We start from the raw sequence: 20,433 nt of genomic DNA, 5'->3' as shown, positions 1-20,433 counted from the left end.
GCTCCACCAGAGTAGATTCGGGGAAGAGACAGCACACACCCTATTCACAGCACAGTGACCCCGGGGAGCTCCAGCAGAGTAGAGTCGGGGAAGAGAGAGCACACACCCTATTTACAGCACAGTGACCCCGGGGAACTCCACCAGAGTAGAGTCGGGGAAGAGAGAGCACACACCCTATTTACAGCACAGTGACCCCGGGGAGCTCCACCAGAGTAGAGTCGGGGAAGAGAGAGCACACACCCTATTTACAGCACAGTGACCCCGGGGAGCTCCATCAGAGTAGAGTCGGGGAAGAGAGAGCACACACCCTATTTACAGCACAGTGACCCCGGGGAGCTCCACCAGAGTAGAGTCGAGGAAGAGACAGCACACACCCTATTTACAGCACAGTGACCCCGGGGAACTCCACCAGAGTAGAGTCGGGGAAGAGACAGCACACACCCTATTTACAGCACAGTGATCCCGGGGAGCTCCACCAGAGTAGATTCGGGGAAGAGAGAGCACACACCCTATTTACAGCACAGTGACCCCGGGGAGCTCTATCAGAGCAGAGTCGAGGAAGAGAGAGCACACACCCTATTTACAGCACAGTGACCCCGGGGAGCTCCATCAGAGCAGAGTCGGGGAAGAGAGAGCACACACCCTATTTACAGCACAGTGATCCCGGGGAACTCCACCAGAGTAGAGTCGAGGAAGAGAGAGCACACCCCCTATTTACAGCACAGTGATCCCGGGGAACTCCACCAGAGCAGACTCGAGGAAGAGAGAGCACGCACCCTATTTACAGCACAGTGACCCCGGGGAGCTCCACCAGAGGAGATTCGGGGAAGAGACAGCACACACCCTATTTACAGCACAGTGACCCCGGGGAGCTCCAGCAGAGTAGAGTTGGGGAAGAGAGAGCACACACCCTATTTACAGCACAGTGACCCCGGGGAGCTCCAGCAGAGTAGAGTCGGGGAAGAGACAGCACACACCCTATTTACAGCACAGTGACCCCGGGGAGCTCCATCAGAGTAGAGTCGGGGAAGAGAGAGCACACACCCTATTTACAGCACAGTGACCCCGGGGAGCTCCACCAGAGTAGAGTCGGGGAAGAGAGAACACACACCCTATTTACAGCACAGTGATCCCGGGGAACTCCATCAGAGCAGACGAGAGTTGGGGAAGAGAGAGCACACACCCTATTTACAGCACAGTGACCCCGGGGAGCTCCACCAGAGTAGAGTCGGGGAAGAGAGAACACACACCCTATTTACAGCACAGTGATCCCGGGGAACTCCATCAGAGCAGACGGGAGTTGGGGAAGAGAGAGCACACACCCTATTTACAGCACAGTGACCCCGGGGAGCTCCATCAGAGTAGAGTCGGGGAAGAGACAGCACACACCCTATTTACAGCACAGTGACCCCGGGGAGCTCTATCAGAGCAGAGTCGGGGAAGAGACAGCACACCCCCTATTTACAGCACAGTGATCCCGGGGAACTCCACCAGAGTAGAGTCGAGGAAGAGACAGCACACACCCTATTTACAGCACAGTGATCCCGGGGAACTCCACCAGAGTAGAGTCGAGGAAGAGACAGCACACACCCTATTTACAGCACAGTGATCCCGGGGAACTCCACCAGAGTAGAGTCGGGGAAGAGACAGCACACACCCTATTTACAGCACAGTGATCCCGGGGAGCTCCACCAGAGTAGATTCGGGGAAGAGACAGCACACACCCTATTTACAGCACAGTGACCCCGGGGAGCTCCACCAGAGTAGATTCGGGGAAGAGACAGCACACACCCTATTTACAGCACAGTGACCCCGGGGAGCTCCACCAGAGTAGATTCGGGGAAGAGACAGCACACACCCTATTTACAGCACAGTGACCCCGGGGAGCTCCACCAGAGTAGATTCGGGGAAGAGACAGCACACACCCTATTTACAGCACAGTGACCCCGGGGAGCTCCACCAGAGTAGATTCGGGGAAGAGACAGCACACACCCTATTTACAGCACAGTGACCCCGGGGAGCTCCAGCAGAGTAGAGTCGGGGAAGAGACAGCACACACCCTATTTACAGCACAGTGACCCCGGGGAGCTCCACCAGAGTAGATTCGGGGAAGAGACAGCACACACCCTATTCACAGCACAGTGACCCCGGGGAGCTCCAGCAGAGTAGAGTCGGGGAAGAGAGAGCACACACCCTATTTACAGCACAGTGACCCCGGGGAGCTCCAGCAGAGTAGAGTCGGGGAAGAGACAGCACACACCCTATTTACAGCACAGTGACCCCGGGGAGCTCCAGCAGAGTAGAGTCGGGGAAGAGAGAGCACACACCCTATTTACAGCACAGTGACCCCGGGGAACTCCACCAGAGCAGAGTCAGGGAAGAGAGAGCACACACCCTATTTACAGCACAGTGACCCCGGGGAACTCCACCAGAGCAGAGTCAGGGAAGAGAGAGCACACACCCTATTTACAGCACAGTGATCCCGGGGAGCTCCATCAGAGCAGAGTCAGGGAAGAGAGAGCACACACCCTATTTACAGCACAGTGACCCCGGGGAGCTCCATCAGAGCAGAGTCAGGGAAGAGAGAGCACACACCCTATTTACAGCACAGTGATCCCGGGGAGCTCCATCATAGTGGAGTAGAGTCGGGGAAGAGAGAGCACACACCCTATTTACAGCACAGTGACCCCGGGGAGCTCCATCAGAGCAGAGTCAGGGAAGAGAGAGCACACACCCTATTTACAGCACAGTGATCCCGGGGAGCTCCATCATAGTGGAGTAGAGTCGGGGAAGAGAGAGCACACACCCTATTTACAGCACAGTGACCCCGGGGAGCTCCATCAGAGCAGAGTCAGGGAAGAGAGAGCACACACCCTATTTACAGCACAGTGACCCCGGGGAGCTCCATCAGAGCAGAGTCAGGGAAGAGAGAGCACACACCCTATTTACAGCACAGTGATCCCGGGGAGCTCCATCATAGTGGAGTAGAGTCGGGGAAGAGAGAGCACACACCCTATTTACAGCACAGTGACCCCGGGGAACTCCACCAGAGAAGAGTCGGGGAAGAGAGAGCACACACCCTATTTACAGCACAGTGACCCCGGGGAGCTCCACCAGAGAAGAGTCGGGGAAGAGACAGCACACACCCTATTTACAGCAGTGACCCCGGGGAGCTCCATCAGAGTAGAGTCGGGGAAGAGACAGCACACACCCTATTTACAGCACAGTGACCCCGGGGAGCTCCATCAGAGTAGAGTCGGGGAAGAGACAGCACACACCCTATTTACAGCACAGTGATCCCGGGGAGCTCCACCAGAGTAGATTCGGGGAAGAGAGAGCACACACCCTATTTACAGCACAGTGACCCCGGGGAGCTCTATCAGAGCAGAGTCGAGGAAGAGAGAGCACACACCCTATTTACAGCACAGTGATCCCGGGGAGCTCCATCAGAGCAGAGTCGAGGAAGAGAGAGCACACACCCTATTTACAGCACAGTGACCCCGGGGAGCTCCATCAGAGCAGAGTCGAGGAAGAGAGAGCACACACCCTATTTACAGCACAGTGACCCCGGGGAGCTCCACCAGAGTAGAGTCGGGGAAGAGAGAGCACACACCCTATTTACAGCACAGTGACCCCGGGGAACTCCACCAGAGTAGAGTCGGGGAAGAGACAGCACACCCCCTATTTACAGCACAGTGATCCCGGGGAACTCCACCAGAGTAGAGTCGAGGAAGAGACAGCACACACCCTATTTACAGCACAGTGATCCCGGGGAACTCCACCAGAGCAGACTCGAGGAAGAGAGAGCACGCACCCTATTTACAGCACAGTGACCCCGGGGAGCTCCACCAGAGTAGATTCGGGGAAGAGACAGCACACACCCTATTTACAGCACAGTGACCCCGGGGAGCTCCAGCAGAGTAGAGTTGGGGAAGAGAGAGCACACACCCTATTTACAGCACAGTGACCCCGGGGAGCTCCAGCAGAGTAGAGTCGGGGAAGAGACAGCACACACCCTATTTACAGCACAGTGACCCCGGGGAGCTCCACCAGAGTAGAGTCGGGGAAGAGAGAGCACACACCCTATTTACAGCACAGTGACCCCGGGGAGCTCCACCAGAGTAGAGTCGGGGAAGAGAGAACACACACCCTATTTACAGCACAGTGATCCCGGGGAACTCCATCAGAGCAGACGAGAGTTGGGGAAGAGAGAGCACACACCCTATTTACAGCACAGTGACCCCGGGGAGCTCCACCAGAGTAGAGTCGGGGAAGAGACAGCACACACCCTATTTACAGCACAGTGACCCCGGGGAACTCCATCAGAGTAGAGTCGAGGAAGAGAGAGCACACACCCTATTTACAGCACAGTGACCCCGGGGAGCTCCACCAGAGTAGAGTCGGGGAAGAGAGAGCACACACCCTATTTACAGCACAGTGATCCCGGGGAACTCCATCAGAGCAGAGTCGGGGAAGAGACAGCACACACCCTATTTACAGCACAGTGATCCCGGGGAGCTCCACCAGAGTAGATTCGGGGAAGAGAGAGCACACACCCTATTTACAGCACAGTGACCCCAGGGAGCTCTATCAGAGCAGAGTCGAGGAAGAGAGAGCACACACCCTATTTACAGCACAGTGACCCCGGGGAGCTCCATCAGAGCAGAGTCGAGGAAGAGAGAGCACACACCCTATTTACAGCACAGTGACCCCGGGGAGCTCCACCAGAGTAGAGTCGGGGAAGAGACAGCACACCCCCTATTTACAGCACAGTGACCCCGGGGAACTCCACCAGAGTAGAGTCGGGGAAGAGACAGCACACACCCTATTTACAGCACAGTGACCCCGGGGAGCTCCAGCAGAGTAGAGTCGGGGAAGAGACAGCACACACCCTATTTACAGCACAGTGACCCCGGGGAGCTCCACCAGAGTAGAGTCGGGGAAGAGAGAGCACACACCCTATTTACAGCACAGTGATCCCGGGGAACTCCATCAGAGCAGACGAGAGTTGGGGAAGAGAGAGCACACACCCTATTTACAGCACAGTGACCCCGGGGAGCTCCACCAGAGTAGAGTCGGGGAAGAGAGAGCACACACCCTATTTACAGCACAGTGATCCCGGGGAGCTCCATCAGAGTAGAGTCGGGGAAGAGAGAGCACACACCCTATTTACAGCACAGTGATCCCGGGGAACTCCACCAGAGTAGAGTCGGGGAAGAGACAGCACACACCCTATTTACAGCACAGTGACCCCGGGGAGCTCCATCAGAGTAGAGTCGAGGAAGAGAGAGCACACACCCTATTTACAGCACAGTGACCCCGGGGAACTCCATCAGAGTAGAGTCGAGGAAGAGAGAGCACACCCCCTATTTACAGCACAGTGATCCCGGGGAACTCCACCAGAGTAGAGTCGAGGAAGAGACAGCACACCCCCTATTTACAGCACAGTGATCCCGGGGAACTCCACCAGAGCAGACTCGAGGAAGAGAGAGCACGCACCCTATTTACAGCACAGTGACCCCGGGGAGCTCCACCAGAGTAGATTCGGGGAAGAGACAGCACACACCCTATTTACAGCACAGTGACCCCGGGGAGCTCCATCAGAGTAGATTCGGGGAAGAGACAGCACACACCCTATTTACAGCACAGTGACCCCGGGGAACTCCACCAGAGTAGAGTCGGGGAAGAGACAGCACACACCCTATTTACAGCACAGTGACCCCGGGGAGCTCCAGCAGAGTAGAGTCAGGGAAGAGAGAGCACACACCCTATTTACAGCACAGTGACCCCGGGGAGCTCCAGCAGAGTAGAGTCGGGGAAGAGACAGCACACACCCTATTTACAGCACAGTGACCCCGGGGAGCTCCACCAGAGTAGAGTCGGGGAAGAGAGAGCACACACCCTATTTACAGCACAGTGACCCCAGGGAGCTCCACCAGAGTAGAGTCGGGGAAGAGAGAACACACACCCTATTTACAGCACAGTGATCCCGGGGAACTCCATCAGAGCAGACGAGAGTTGGGGAAGAGAGAGCACACCCCCTATTTACAGCACAGTGACCCCGGGGAGCTCCACCAGAGTAGAGTCGGGGAAGAGACAGCACACACCCTATTTACAGCACAGTGACCCCGGGGAACTCCATCAGAGTAGAGTCGAGGAAGAGAGAGCACACACCCTATTTACAGCACAGTGACCCCGGGGAGCTCCACCAGAGTAGAGTCGGGGAAGAGAGAGCACACACCCTATTTACAGCACAGTGACCCCGGGGAACTCCACCAGAGTAGAGTCGGGGAAGAGAGAGCACACACCCTATTTACAGCACAGTGACCCCGGGGAACTCCACCAGAGTAGAGTCGGGGAAGAGACAGCACACACCCTATTTACAGCACAGTGATCCCGGGGAGCTCCACCAGAGTAGAGTCGGGGAAGAGAGAGCACACACCCTATTTACAGCACAGTGACCCCGGGGAGCTCCACCAGAGTAGATTCGGGGAAGAGAGAGCACACACCCTATTTACAGCACAGTGACCCCGGGGAGCTCCACCAGAGTAGAGTCGAGGAAGAGACAGCACACACCCTATTTACAGCACAGTGACCCCGGGGAGCTCTATCAGAGCAGAGTCGAGGAAGAGAGAGCACACACCCTATTTACAGCACAGTGACCCCGGGGAGCTCCATCAGAGCAGAGTCGAGGAAGAGAGAGCACACACCCTATTTACAGCACAGTGATCCCGGGGAGCTCCACCAGAGTAGAGTCGGGGAAGAGACAGCACACCCCCTATTTACAGCACAGTGATCCCGGGGAACTCCACCAGAGTAGAGTCGAGGAAGAGACAGCACACCCCCTATTTACAGCACAGTGATCCCGGGGAACTCCACCAGAGCAGACTCGAGGAAGAGAGAGCACGCACCCTATTTACAGCACAGTGACCCCGGGGAGCTCCACCAGAGTAGATTCGGGGAAGAGACAGCACACACCCTATTTACAGCACAGTGACCCCGGGGAGCTCCAGCAGAGTAGAGTTGGGGAAGAGAGAGCACACACCCTATTTACAGCACAGTGACCCCGGGGAGCTCCATCAGAGTAGAGTCGAGGAAGAGAGAGCACACACCCTATTTACAGCACAGTGACCCCGGGGAGCTCCATCAGAGTAGAGTCGAGGAAGAGAGAGCACACACCCTATTTACAGCACAGTGACCCCGGGGAGCTCCATCAGAGTAGAGTCGAGGAAGAGAGAGCACACACCCTATTTACAGCACAGTGACCCCGGGGAGCTCCAGCAGAGTAGAGTCGGGGAAGAGAGAGCACACACCCTATTTACAGCACAGTGACCCCGGGGAACTCCATCAGAGTAGAGTCGGGGAAGAGAGAGCACACACCCTATTTACAGCACAGTGACCCCGGGGAGCTCCATCAGAGTAGAGTCGGGGAAGAGAGAGCACACACCCTATTTACAGCACAGTGACCCCGGGGAACTCCATCAGAGTAGAGTCGGGGAAGAGACAGCACACACCCTATTTACAGCACAGTGACCCCGGGGAACTCCATCAGAGCAGAGTCGGGGAAGAGAGAACACACACCCTATTTACAGCACAGTGACCCCGGGGAACTCCATCAGAGCAGAGTCGGGGAAGAGAGAACACACACCCTATTTACAGCACAGTGACCCCGGGGAACTCCACCAGTGTAGAGTCGGGGAAGAGAGAGCACACACCCTATTTACAGCACAGTGATCCCGGGGAACTCCATCAGAGCAGAGTCGGGGAAGAGAGAGCACACACCCTATTTACAGCACAGTGACCCCGGGGAACTCCATCAGAGCAGAGTCGGGGAAGAGAGAACACACACCCTATTTACAGCACAGTGTCCCCGGGGAGCTCCACCAGAGTAGAGTCGGGGAAGAGAGAGCACACACCCTATTTACAGCGCAGCGACCCCGGGGAGCTCCATCAGAGTAGAGTTGGGGAAGAGAGAGCACACACCCTATTTACAGCACAGTGACCCCAGGGAACTCCACCAGAGTAGAGTCGGGGAAGAGAGAGCACACACCCTATTTACAGCGCAGCGACCCCGGGGAGCTCCAGCAGAGTAGAGTCGGGGAAGAGAGAGCACACACCCTATTTACAGCACAGTGACCCCGGGGAGCTCCATCAGAGTAGAGTCGAGGAAGAGAGAGCACACACCCTATTTACAGCACAGTGTCCCCGGGGAGCTCCACCAGAGTAGAGTCGGGGAAGAGAGAGCACACACCCTATTTACAGCACAGTGTCCCCGGGGAACTCCATCAGAGCAGAGTCGGGGAAGAGAGAACACACACCCTATTTACAGCACAGTGATCCCGGGGAGCTCCATCAGAGCAGAGTCGGGGAAGAGAGAGCACACACCCTATTTACAGCACAGTGATCCCGGGGGGCTCCACCAGAGTAGAGTCGAGGAAGAGAGAGCACACACCCTATTTACAGCACAGTGACCCCGGGGAGCTCCACCAGAGTAGAGTCGGGGAAGAGAGAGCACACACCCTATTTACAGCACAGTGACCCCGGGGAGCTCCACCAGAGTAGAGTCGGGGAAGAGACAGCACACACCCTATTTACAGCACAGTGACCCCGGGGAACTCCATCAGAGTCGAGGAAGAGACAGCACACACCCTATTTACAGCACAGTGACCCCGGGGAGCTCCATCAGAGTAGAGTCGGGGAAGAGAGAGCACACACCCTATTTACAGCACAGTGACCCCGGGGAGCTCCACCAGAGTCGGGGAAGAGAGAGCACACACCCTATTTACAGCACAGTGACCCCGGGGAGCTCCATCAGAGTCGGGGAAGAGAGAGCACACACCCTATTTACAGCACAGTGACCCCGGGGAACTCCATCAGAGTCGGGGAAGAGAGAGCACACACCCTATTTACAGCACAGTGACCCCGGGGAGCTCCATCAGAGTAGAGTCGGGGAAGAGAGAGCACACACCCTATTTACAGCACAGTGACCCCGGGGAACTCCACCAGAGTAGAGGAAGAGAGAGCACACACCCTATTTACAGCACAGTGACCCCGGGGAGCTCCACCAGAGCAGAGTCGGGGAAGAGAGAGCACACACCCTATTTACAGCACAGTGACCCCGGGGAGCTCCACCAGAGTAGAGTCGGGGAAGAGAGAGCACACCCCCTATTTACAGCACAGTGACCCCGGGGAGCTCCACCAGAGTAGAGTCGGGGAAGAGAGAGCACACACCCTATTTACAGCACAGTGACCCCGGGGAGCTCCATCAGAGTAGATTCGGGGAAGAGAGAGCACACACCCTATTTACAGCACAGTGACCCCGGGGAACTCCATCAGAGTAGATTCGGGGAAGAGACAGCACACACCCTATTTACAGCACAGTGACCCCGGGGAGCTCCATCAGAGTAGAGTCAGGGAAGAGAGAGCACACACCCTATTTACAGCACAGTGATCCCGGGGAACTCCATCAGAGTAGATTCGGGGAAGAGAGAGCACACACCCTATTTACAGCACAGTGACCCCAGGGAGCTCCATCAGAGTAGATTCGGGGAAGAGAGAGCACACACCCTATTTACAGCACAGTGACCCCAGGGAGCTCCATCAGAGCAGAGTCGGGGAAGAGACAGCACACACCCTATTTACAGCACAGTGACCCCAGGGAGCTCCATCAGAGTAGAGTCGGGGAAGAGAGAGCACACACCCTATTTACAGCACAGTGACCCCGGGGAGCTCCACCAGAGCAGAGTCGGGGAAGAGAGAGCACACACCCTATTTACAGCACAGTGACCCCGGGGAACTCCATCAGAGTAGAGTCGGGGAAGAGAGAGCACACACCCTATTTACAGCACAGTGACCCCGGGGAGCTCCATCAGAGTTGAGTCGGGGAAGAGACAGCACACACCCTATTTACAGCACAGTGACCCCGGGGAGCTCCATCAGAGTAGAGTCGAGGAAGAGACAGCACACACCCTATTTACAGCACAGTGACCCCGGGGAGCTCCATCAGAGTAGAGTCGAGGAAGAGACAGCACACACCCTATTTACAGCACAGTGACCCCGGGGAGCTCCAGCAGAGTAGAGTCGGGGAAGAGACAGCACACACCCTATTTACAGCACAGTGACCCCGGGGAGCGCCATCAGAGTAGAGTCGGGGAAGAGAGAGCACACACCCTATTTACAGCACAGTGAGCCCGGGGAGCTCCACCAGAGTAGAGTCGGGGAAGAGACAGCACACACCCTATTTACAGCACAGTGACCCCGGGGAGCTCCAGCAGAGTAGAGTCGGGGAAGAGACAGCACACACCCTATTTACAGCACAGTGACCCCGGGGAGCTCCATCAGAGTTGAGTCGGGGAAGAGACAGCACACACCCTATTTACAGCACAGTGACCCCGGGGAGCTCCACCAGAGTAGAGTCGGGGAAGAGAGAGCACACACCCTATTTACAGCACAGTGATCCCGGGGAGCTCCAGCAGAGTAGATTCGGGGAAGAGACAGCACACACCCTATTTACAGCACAGTGACCCCGGGGAGCTCCATCAGAGTTGAGTCGGGGAAGAGACAGCACACACCCTATTTACAGCACAGTGACCCCGGGGAGCTCCACCAGAGTAGAGTCGGGGAAGAGAGAGCACACACCCTATTTACAGCACAGTGACCCCGGGGAACTCCATCAGAGCAGAGTCGGGGAAGAGAGAGCACACACCCTATTTACAGCACAGTGATCCCGGGGAACTCCATCAGAGTCGAGGAAGAGAGAGCACACACCTTATTTACAGCACAGTGATCCCGGGGAGCTCCACCAGAGTAGAGTCGAGGAAGAGAGAGCACACACCCTATTTACAGCACAGTGACCCCGGGGAGCTCCACCAGAGTAGAGTCGGGGAAGAGACAGCACACACCCTATTTACAGCACAGTGACCCCGGGGAACTCCACCAGAGTAGAGTCGGGGAAGAGAGAGCACACACCCTATTTACAGCACAGTGATCCCGGGGAGCTCCACCAGAGTAGAGTCGAGGAAGAGAGAGCACACACCCTATTTACAGCACAGTGACCCCGGGGAACTCCATCAGAGTAGATTCGGGGAAGAGACAGCACACACCCTATTTACAGCACAGTGACCCCGGGGAGCTCCATCAGAGTTGAGTCGGGGAAGAGACAGCACACACCCTATTTACAGCACAGTGACCCCGGGGAACTCCACCAGAGTAGAGTCGGGGAAGAGAGAGCACACACCCTATTTACAGCACAGTGATCCCGGGGAGCTCCACCAGAGTAGAGTCGGGGAAGAGACAGCACACTCCCTATTTACAGCACAGTGACCCCGGGGAACTCCACCAGAGTAGAGTCGGGGAAGAGACAGCACACACCCTATTTACAGCACAGTGACCCCGGGGAGCTCCATCAGAGCAGACGAGAGTCGGGGAAGAGAGAGCACACACCCTATTTACAGCACAGTGATCCCGGGGAACTCCACCAGAGTAGAGTCGGGGAAGAGAGAGCACACACCCTATTTACAGCACAGTGATCCCGGGGAACTCCACCAGAGTAGAGTCGGGGAAGAGAGAGCACACACCCTATTTACAGCACAGTGATCCCGGGGAACTCCACCAGAGTAGAGTCGGGGAAGAGAGAGCACACACCCTATTTACAGCACAGTGACCCCGGGGAGCTCCACCAGAGTAGATTCGGGGAAGAGAGAGCACACACCCTATTTACAGCACAGTGACCCCGGGGAGCTCCATCAGAGTAGAGTCGGGGAAGAGAGAGCACACACCCTATTTACAGCACGGTGACCCCGGGGAGCTCCATCAGAGTAGAGTCGGGGAAGAGACAGCACACACCCTATTTACAGCACAGTGACCCCGGGGAACTCCACCAGAGTAGAGTCGGGGAAGAGAGAGCACACACCCTATTTACAGCACAGTGACCCCGGGGAGCTCCACCAGAGTAGAGTCGGGGAAGAGACAGCACACACCCTATTTACAGCACAGTGACCCCGGGGAGCTCCATCAGAGTAGAGTCGGGGAAGAGACAGCACACACCCTATTTACAGCACCGTGATCCCGGGGAGCTCCATCAGAGTAGAGTCGGGGAAGAGACAGCACACACCCTATTTACAGCACAGTGACCCCGGGGAACTCCACCAGAGTAGAGTCGAGGAAGAGAGAGCACACACCCTATTTACAGCACAGTGATCCCGGGGAGCTCCAGCAGAGTAGAGTCGGGGAAGAGAGAGCACACACCCTATTTACAGCACAGTGATCCCGGGGACCTCCACCAGAGTAGAGTCGGGGAAGAGAGAGCACGCACCCTATTTACAGCACAGTGACCCCGGGGAGCTCCACCAGAGTAGAGTCGGGGAAGAGAGAGCACACACCCTATTTACAGCACAGTGATCCCGGGGAACTCCATCAGAGCAGAGTTGGGGAAGAGAGAGCACACACCCTATTTACAGCACAGTGATCCCGGGGAGCTCCAGCAGAGTAGAGTCGGGGAAGAGAGAGCACACACCCTATTTACAGCACAGTGATCCCGGGGAACTCCATCAGAGTAGAGTCGGGGAAGAGAGAGCACACACCCTATTTACAGCACAGTGACCCCGGGGAACTCCACCAGAGTAGAGTCGGGGAAGAGAGAGCACACACCCTATTTACAGCACAGTGACCCCGGGGAGCTCCACCAGAGTAGAGTCGGGGAAGAGAGAGCACACACCCTATTTACAGCACAGTGACCCCGGGGAACTCCACCAGAGTAGAGTCGGGGAAGAGAGAGCACACACCCTATTTACAGCACAGTGACCCCGGGGAACTCCACCAGAGTAGAGTCGGGGAAGAGAGAGCACACACCCTATTTACAGCACAGTGACCCCGGGGAGCTCCACCAGAGCAGAGTCGGGGAAGAGAGAGCACACACCCTATTTACAGCACAGTGACCCCGGGGAGCTCCAGCAGAGCAGAGTTGGGGAAGAGAGAGCACACACCCTATTTACAGCACAGTGACCCCGGGGAACTCCACCAGAGTAGAGTCGGGGAAGAGAGAGCACACACCCTATTTACAGCACAGTGACCCCGGGGAGCTCCACCAGAGCAGAGTCGGGGAAGAGAGAGCACACACCCTATTTACAGCACAGTGACCCCGGGGAGCTCCAGCAGAGCAGAGTTGGGGAAGAGAGAGCACACACCCTATTTACAGCACAGTGACCCCGGGGAGCTCCACCAGAGCAGAGTCGGGGAAGAGAGAGCACACACCCTATTTACAGCACAGTGACCCCGGGGAGCTCCACCAGAGTAGAGTCGGGGAAGAGAGAGCACACACCCTATTTACAGCACAGTGACCCCGGGGAACTCCACCAGAGTAGAGTCGGGGAAGAGAGAGCACACACCCTATTTACAGCACAGTGACCCCGGGGAACTCCACCAGAGTAGAGTCGGGGAAGAGAGAGCACACACCCTATTTACAGCACAGTGACCCCGGGGAGCTCCACCAGAGCAGAGTCGGGGAAGAGAGAGCACACACCCTATTTACAGCACAGTGACCCCGGGGAGCTCCAGCAGAGCAGAGTTGGGGAAGAGAGAGCACACACCCTATTTACAGCACAGTGACCCCGGGGAGCTCCACCAGAGCAGAGTCGGGGAAGAGAGAGCACACACCCTATTTACAGCACAGTGACCCCGGGGAGCTCCATCAGAGTAGAGTCGGGGAAGAGAGAGCACACACCCTATTTACAGCACAGTGACCCCGGGGAACTCCACCAGAGTAGAGTCGGGGAAGAGAGAGCACGCACCCTATTTACAGCACAGTGACCCCGGGGAACTCCACCAGAGCAGAGTCGGGGAAGAGACAGCACACACCCTATTTACAGCATAGTGACCCCGGGGAACTCCAGCAGAGTAGAGTCGAGGAAGAGACAGCACACACCCTATTTACAGCACAGTGACTCCAAGGAACTCCATCAGTGCACAGTCCTGGAAGAGAGAGAGCACACACCCTATTTACAGCACAGTGACCCCGGGGAGCTCCATCATAGCGGAGTAGAGTCGGGGAAGAGAGAGCACGCACCCTATTTACAGCAGCGACCCAGGCGATCTCCATCAGAGCAGAGTGGAGTCGCGGTAGAGCGAGCACACCTTATTTACAGCACAGTGACCCCGGGGAGCTCCATAAGTGTTAGTTGATTGTGGGAGTGAATGGGTTGGTGTGTCGCTGGATGAATGGTTAGTCAGGGAGCTGAGGAGAGGTTCAAGGATTAGTTCTGGGTGTCGGGAGGGTGGTCGAGTTGTGTTGTGTTGGGTTGGAGGGTTAATCAGCAGTTTGGATGGTGGCTGGGAGTTGATAATGTTGCTGGGTGTCTAGTTAGATTTGGTTGCGTGGTCGGGGGTTGGGATTGGTTAATAGCTTTGGAGAGTAGTGGGTTGGGGTTGGTTCTTGAGTAATCAGTTTAAGTCAGAGATATAGTCAAGAATGTATTCAAGAGGCGGCTGCATATAGCACTTGGGGTGAACAGGATCAAAGGTTATGGGGAGAAAGCAGGATTAGGCTTTTGAGTTGGACGATCAGCCATGATTGTGATGGATGGTGGAGCAGGTTCGAAGGGCCAAATGGCCGCCTCCTGCTCCTATCTTCCATGTTTCTATGTCAGGTCAGGAGAGGGTGGGACGGATGAGGCCAAGTTGGGAGGTTTAGTCAGATTTGTTCAAGGGCTAGTGGGAGGTAGTCGGGCTGGAGGGGAGGGAGAGATGATTTACGGGAGTGATAGCCTGTCAGGGGGAGATACCAGCAGCAGCCAGGCCTGTGACACCACAGCTGGTTCTGCTGTGGGACAGGGTCGGGCAAAGAGCAAGCGAGCAGCAGTAATAGGGGACTCGCTAGTTAGAGGCACAGACAGGCGTTTCTGTGGCTGCAATCGAGACTCCAGGATGGTGTGTTGCCTCCCTGGTGCCAGGGTCAAGGACGTCTCTGAGCGATTGCAGGACATTCTGAAGGGGGAGGGTGAGCAGCCAGAGGTCGTTGTACATATTGGTACCAACGACATAGGTAGGAAAAGGGATGAGGTCCTGAAATGTGAATACAGAGAGTTAGGCAGAAGGCTAACGTGTAGGACCTCGAAGGTAGTAATTTCAGGACTACTATCGGTACCACGTGCTAGTGAGAGTAGGAATAGGAGGATTAGGCAGATGAATGACTGGCTTGAGAGCTGGTGCAGGGGGCAGGGATTTAGATTTTTGGATCATTGGAATCTTTTCTGGGGAAGGGCTGATCTGTTAAAGAGGGATGGGTTACATTTGAACTGGAGGGGGACTAACATCCTGGCGGGGAGATTTGCTCGAGCAGCTCGGGAGTGTTTAAACGAGGTTGGCAGGGGGGTGGGATCCAAAGCAGTAGGGAGACAAAAGAGAAGTTTGAGGACAGCACGGAAGTTAAAGAGAGCACATTAATTAGTAAAGGCAGTGTCAGTAATCCTAGTACCAGACAGATCAGACAGAAGCAAGACAGAGCAAGGGAAGTCCAGATTAAACTGCATTTATTTCAATGCAAGAGGCCTGACGGGCAAGGCAGATGAACTCAGGGCATTGATGGGTACATGGGACTGGGATATTATAGCAATTACTGAAACATGGCTAAGGGAGGGACAGGACTGGCAGCTTAATGTTCCAGGGTACAGATGCTATTGGAAAGATAGAACAGGAGGTAAGAGAGGAGGGGGAGTTGCACTTTTGATTAGGGAAAGCATCACGGCCGTACTGAGGGGGGATATATCCGAGGGTTCAGCCACTGAGTCTATATGGGTGGAACTGTAGTTTCGGGTGTTTTTTAAAAAAGGGTGGCATGGACAAGTTGGGCCAAATGGCCTGTTTCCATGCTGTAAACCTCTGTGACTCTATGAGTGGGTCTAGTCAGATTGTGGGAGGTGGAGTATGGGGATCAGTGGGAAGTGATTGGGGGACTCGGTTGTGCTATTCAGGTATTAGCCCAGGTGGTGAGCTGTCTAACATTACCTGAGTAACTATCCAGGTAAACTTTGTGGATCTGTCCCAAGTATCTGACTCTAACTGCAGCAGGGGAGTTCCCCAATAGTAGTTAATACCTCTGGGACAATTCCCAGGTCGATCAGTGCGTCAGGACATCCACAGGGTCCCGATGCTCATCTTCGGATGTGTGTCTGGCCTCTGGCGATCCAGAGACCAGAAGATTTGTCCCATTAACTCCAGTCTCCTGTTATTTACTCTGTTGTTCAATCTGTTTATTTCCTGTTTCATCTTTAATCTGTTTCAGGCTGGAGATGAATCAGTTCAGTCCAAATGGAGAAAGACAGCTGGAGTCGCTGCGGGGATCCAGACGGGGACTGAGAGTGACAGTGTGAACATTTCAATCTATAAACATTGCTGCTCCACCGGTTACAGTGAAATCCTGAATTGTGAAGATCTTCGACAGCTCCTTCCAAACCCTTCATTCCTGCCCCTCTCCCTCCCTATTCCATCAGCCCCTCCAGCCTGGCACTGATTTCCCTGCTTACCTGGTTTCCCAGCTGGAAAACTGTTGTAGTTTTAGTCTCCACATTGAAGGAAAGATTGCTGCAAACCATTGTTTAAGCAGCAATGTGTTGTCAGTGTTCTCAGCAACAGCGTCTTCAACCTCCTTTCAAAATGGAGCAGCAGAGATCATTCTCCAGAGAGAGAACAGTGTGTGTGTGATTCTGACAGTACCCAGCAGGGGGCAGATTGGTCAATCTTGTCAGAGTTTCCTCTCTGTCTCTGTGAATGAATTAAAGGCTCCACCAGCCTCTCCTCAAAACCTCTTTCACTATCTGGTGATTAAAGTGACACAATGCCACCATCTGCTGGCGGCTCACAGCTACTGCAGGCGCTGCTCTCTGTGAGCCTCAGACAAGTTCAGTAAGTCCCATGTCTGTATCTGGGAACCGGTTCCTGCAGCGTGAATATTGAACAATATTGAGAGGGATTGGAGTTTGCAGCAGGAACCCCGGCTGGTGAATTAACCCTTTTATCACCAGACACTGTACATGAACTCTGTTCCCTCATTCCCTGTGGGAGATATTGTCTGGAGATTGTAGTTGGGGATGATCTCAGACTGTAATGTGTACATTTGGTGCAGTTATCAGACACTGATCCCATTCAGAATGGGAGTGGGTAAACTCTGCTGCACTCTGTAATTCCTGTTTCCAAGATAACACACCTGCACCTATTTCCAGACACACAGGCCCAAACTGACACCCACACGCTCACAAACACAGACACACATACTCACAAACTGACACCCACACACTCACAAACACAGACAATTGTACACTCTTATCCACGTACTGACACAGAGAGAAACACAGAATCTCTCTTAAATACTCTCAACACGCAGCTATAAACCCACAGAAACGCACATCACAAACCACTATCAAGCAACAAACCCACGCATTGCAGCGGTTAATGAAATCGCAGCGCCCTGTAACCAAATAACATTTAAGTTGGACAACAAGTGATAACATTTCCTCTGAAACCGACATCCCTCGAACGAAAGCAACACAGGAACACTGGCGCAGCATTGCACAGGATCGGAGCCTCGGAAATGCAGTTTCCTCTTTCCTTGTTCCTTATATCTCACTGAGCAGATGCAGAGCGAGAGCATAGAAAGCTAGAATTCACAATTTCACTCTGTTCCTGCACACTCACCTCAGCTTTATTTAATTTCTGAATGTATGATTTATTTTGGATTATCCCAGAGATCTCAGGATAGATGCATGATGTCAGAGATTACCATTATTTATCAAACTGTTTATTTTACCATGACAGATATTACCTGGTGTTTGTCAGATTGTTGCTTTTCATCCATCTACAGTTGCAGATGCCGGTGCTGAAAAGTGGGTAGATATTCTACACCATTAAAAGCATCACATTGAACCGGGGAAATTCTTCAAAGACTATGAATTAATCACTTTCAAATTAATATCATTTCTTCAGAACAATCTCCTCGCATCACCTATTATTTCAATTTAAATTAACTTTGTGTTGTCTGGTCTGGGCTAGTTTTAACTGAATACTGCTCAGTTTGTGACATGATCTATGTTATTGAGTCTTGGAAGAGAAAGGGTTAGTGCTGCTGCTCTGTAATTGTAATGAATATTCCTGATTTTATAATATGTATAACTGTAGTTATTTACAATTAAATGCTTATTGGTTAATTAGTTAAATGTTAATTGTGAATCATTGGAATGCTGAAACTAATACGTACACAAGCTAATAAAGAGCGGGGGACTGGTGTAAATAATTGTGTAATAATAATAGTGTAAATAGTGTAAACGCTAACTGAGCGTGAAACTGAAAAGACCATAAGATACAGGAGCAGAATTCAGCTATTCTGCTCATCGAGTCTCCTCCACCATTTAATCACGGCTGATAAGTTTCCAAACCCATTCTCCCACCGTGCCCCCATAACATTTGATCCCCTTACCAATCAAGAACATATCTATCTCTGTCTTAAATACACTCAATGAGAGAGTGAGTGAGCAGAAAGAGTGAGGGAGAGGGTCAGTGAAGAGCGAGTGAGGTTGAGGGCAGATGGTGTGAGGGGAGAGCGCGATGGGAGGTCGAATGAGGGGGTGAATAGATGAAAAGTGAGGGAGAATGGGGGAGGGACAGTGACGGGAAGATAGCGCATGAGGGATAAGAGAATGAGAGGGGAGTGCGGGGGACGCAGGGGGAGGAGAAGGGTGAAGTGGAGAGATAGAGGGGAGGGAGTGAGGGGGAGAGAGTGGGGGATGAAAGTGAGGAGGAGAGAGAAGAGAATGAGAGGTAGAGTGAAGGGGAGAAAGTGAGCGTAGATGGAGTGAAGGGACGGAGTGAGGGGGAGAAAGGTGAAGAATGAGGGAGAGAGTCAGAGGAGGGAGAGAACGGGGAGAGGAACTGACGGGGAGAGAGTCAGAGGAGAGAGTAAGGGGGAGAGTAAGTGAAGAGCAACTGAGGGGAGAGAGCATAAACGGGAGAGAGGTTGATGGGACGGATAGTGAAGGGGAGTGTCTGAGGTGGGATAGTGTGACGGAAAAGACTGAGGGGGAAGAGAGTGGAAGGTCTGAGGCGGGATAGTGTGATGGAAAAGACTGAGGGGGAAGAGAGTGGAAGGTCTGAGGCGGGATCGTGTGACGGAAAAGACTGAGGGGGAAGAGAGTGGAAGGCCTGAGGCGGGATAGTGTGACGGAAAAGACTGAGGGGGAAGAGTGGAAGGTCTGAGGCGGGATAGTGTGACGGAAAAGACTGAGGGGGAAGAGAGTGGAAGGTCTGAGGCGGGATCGTGTGACGGAAAAGACTGAGGGGGAAGAGAGTGGAAGGTCTGAGGCGGGATAGTGTGACGGAAAAGACTGAGGGGGAAGAGAGTGGAAGGTCTGAGGCGGGACAGTGTGACGGAAAAGACTGAGGGGGAAAGACACTGAAGGGGAAGGGAGAGAGTGAAGACAGAGTGAGGGGGAGGGCGAGTGGGGAAGTGTGAAGGGAGAGAGACTAAGGGATGGAAAGTAAATGGGAGAGTGTGAGGGCAGAGACTGAGGGGGAAGAGAGTGAAAGGGAAGGAATTGAGGGAGGGAGTGAGGGGGAGGGAGAAATTAAGTGAGGAGGAAGGGAGTGAGGAGAAGAGAGGGTGAGGGGAAGAGAATCAGTGGGAGAGGGAGTGGAAAAGAGGGGAAAGTGTGAGGGAGGCAGAGTGTGCAAGGGGGAGAGATCAAAGGTTCTAGAATGTGGGTCGCGAGAGGGAGGGCAAGAGTAGGGGGAGAGAATGAGGTGGAGGAGGAGGGAGGGGGAGAGAGAGGGCGAGGGCGTTTTTTCACTCACTTTCCTGCAATCCTTCCCCGTTGCTCCACCTATTTGCTTCTGTGTTGCATCTTGTAATAAAGTCGAGGAAAACCCCAACGTGATTTGTTGTTTTAATGCGGGGGCGGGGGGGGGGTGGAAGGGGCAGGGTCTGGAGATCACTGGCTCCACCCTCATCCCCACTCTCCCTTTTCCCTCTCACTCCTTCCAGTCGTGTCTGGGGCAGTTTCGGGGCTGGAGAGGATCGTCCTCATTCACTGGGGGAGGGGGGAGAAAACTGTTCTCTGTCCCCGAGGTTTAATGCAGCCTCTGTGACTAGGCCTCAATTCAAGGCCTAATCTCAGAGGGCCCTCAGAATGTCCTTTTGTATTTGCTTCATCCCCGAACAGTGTCAGTGCTGAAGTGGGAGAACTCGATGGTTAAAAACAAAATAATGCATTTAATTCAGGATGTGATTGTGGGTTTTCCTGCTCTCTCTCTCTCTCTGTCTCCCATCGTTCTCCTCTGATTGTGAGTTATCAGTGAGAGAAATGGGAAATTGAGGGTAACAGGGAGGGGCGGGGGGAACGGGAGGGTAACAGAGCAGTTTGCTTGTGGGATCTTGCTGTGTGTATTTTCCCT

The 20,433-nt window shown here is 54.1% G+C and overlaps 1 protein-coding gene across 8 annotated transcripts in view; it reads left to right on the top strand.

Annotated features, from left to right (window-relative positions):
• LOC144485491 (NACHT, LRR and PYD domains-containing protein 3-like) overlaps positions 1–18,562 on the top strand; it is a 235,575-nt gene extending 217,013 nt beyond the window's left edge. For 7 of the 8 annotated variants that reach the window (XM_078203631.1, XM_078203635.1, XM_078203633.1 and 4 more), the window contains one exon: positions 16,277–18,560. In XM_078203631.1, coding sequence (XP_078059757.1) covers positions 16,277–16,364 — 88 coding nt within the window. In that variant the 3' untranslated portion in view covers positions 16,365–18,560. Of the gene's footprint in view, positions 1–16,276 lie in introns of all 8 variants that reach the window. The other variant, XM_078203637.1, reaches the window with a different exon arrangement.
• Positions 18,563–20,433: the final 1,871 nt, after the last annotated feature.

This window comes from Mustelus asterias, unplaced genomic scaffold (assembly GCF_964213995.1).
Source record: "Mustelus asterias unplaced genomic scaffold, sMusAst1.hap1.1 HAP1_SCAFFOLD_195, whole genome shotgun sequence".
NCBI lineage: Eukaryota > Metazoa > Chordata > Chondrichthyes > Carcharhiniformes > Triakidae > Mustelus > Mustelus asterias.
Note: the sequence above shows the minus strand (reverse complement) of the source record. Positions and strands in the feature narration are given on the sequence as shown.